At 35.1% G+C, this 981-nt stretch overlaps 1 protein-coding gene across 1 annotated transcript; it reads right to left on the minus strand.

Annotated features, from left to right (window-relative positions):
- Positions 1-28: 28 nt before the first annotated feature.
- LOC117122948 (acylglycerol kinase, mitochondrial-like) lies at positions 29-937 on the minus strand (the record flags this gene model as incomplete). Its single annotated transcript, XM_033268725.1, has 3 exons — positions 29-98; positions 236-459; positions 862-937. Coding segments are annotated over 3 exons (370 nt in total), but the record flags the coding sequence as incomplete, so codon positions are not given.
- Between the last annotated feature and the right edge of the window lie 44 nt (positions 938-981).

A 981-nucleotide genomic window follows, 5' to 3' on the forward strand; every position in this document is an offset into this window, starting at 1 on the left:
TAGAGTAATGATGTCAAAGGTTAGTTACCTGTATGGACATCACATCCACTGGTGTGGTCATGCCTCTAATTATTGCCATTGCTGCATTACACATCCACCTATCGAAGCAGACGTTATATAGTATACATCACTTTGTAATAGCAATAAATTGAGTCTGAATCCCATATCATAAAATGTTACTTCAAAGTAAATTAGTCTTGAAATATCAATTTTGGAATATTTTGTTACTACATACCTGACTTCAGATTCCGAATCTAAATACAGAAACTTTGCTAATGTATTCGTGAAACCGATAGGGATGAATCCTATTGGCCAGTTCTTGCTGACTGATTGTTGATCACTTCGTCTAAGCAGGCCAGTTATAACCTCTCCTACGGTACCATTTCCACCAGCAACCACCAATGCGTCGGTGGACTCCAACGCTCCAGCACAGTCTTTAGCATGGCCGTCAAATTCAGTCTAAATTAAGAGAAATTGAAACCATATAAATTCATATAAGAAAGGTTCTGTTTAGGCCAAGTTAAAAAAAAAAGTAGTTTCTTGTCCTAATATTTAAAAAAGGGAGAATAAGGGCACTTTTTTTTCTTTACACCAAAATGACAAATCTAAGATGGTCAATGGAAAACAGCTACTAAATAAACATTTAAAACAAATAAAAGAAGCACTAGACATGATTCATACCATATTATTTTCAGAAAAAAGTACAGTAACTTGGATCACTGCGTTTTAAACTTTTCTCATGAACCCACTTTCACTATGAGACATATAGAGTAACTGGTGACCTGACTGGTGACCTACCAGGTCAGAAATAAAAAGTTTCTACTCAAGTCACCGTCAATGAAGAAAAAGAATCAAACTTGCCTTAATTATTTCCACATTGATACCAGCTAGATGCAACAGAGGAGCAGCATTCTTTTCAAACAGCTTTTTAGCTTTCCTTTAAAATAAAACAAGAAAAGTCAGGCAAATTTGATTAAAGAT

This window comes from Anneissia japonica, unplaced genomic scaffold (assembly GCF_011630105.1).
Source record: "Anneissia japonica isolate Jap-2015-1 unplaced genomic scaffold, ASM1163010v1 scaffold35513_len981_cov125, whole genome shotgun sequence".
NCBI lineage: Eukaryota > Metazoa > Echinodermata > Crinoidea > Comatulida > Comatulidae > Anneissia > Anneissia japonica.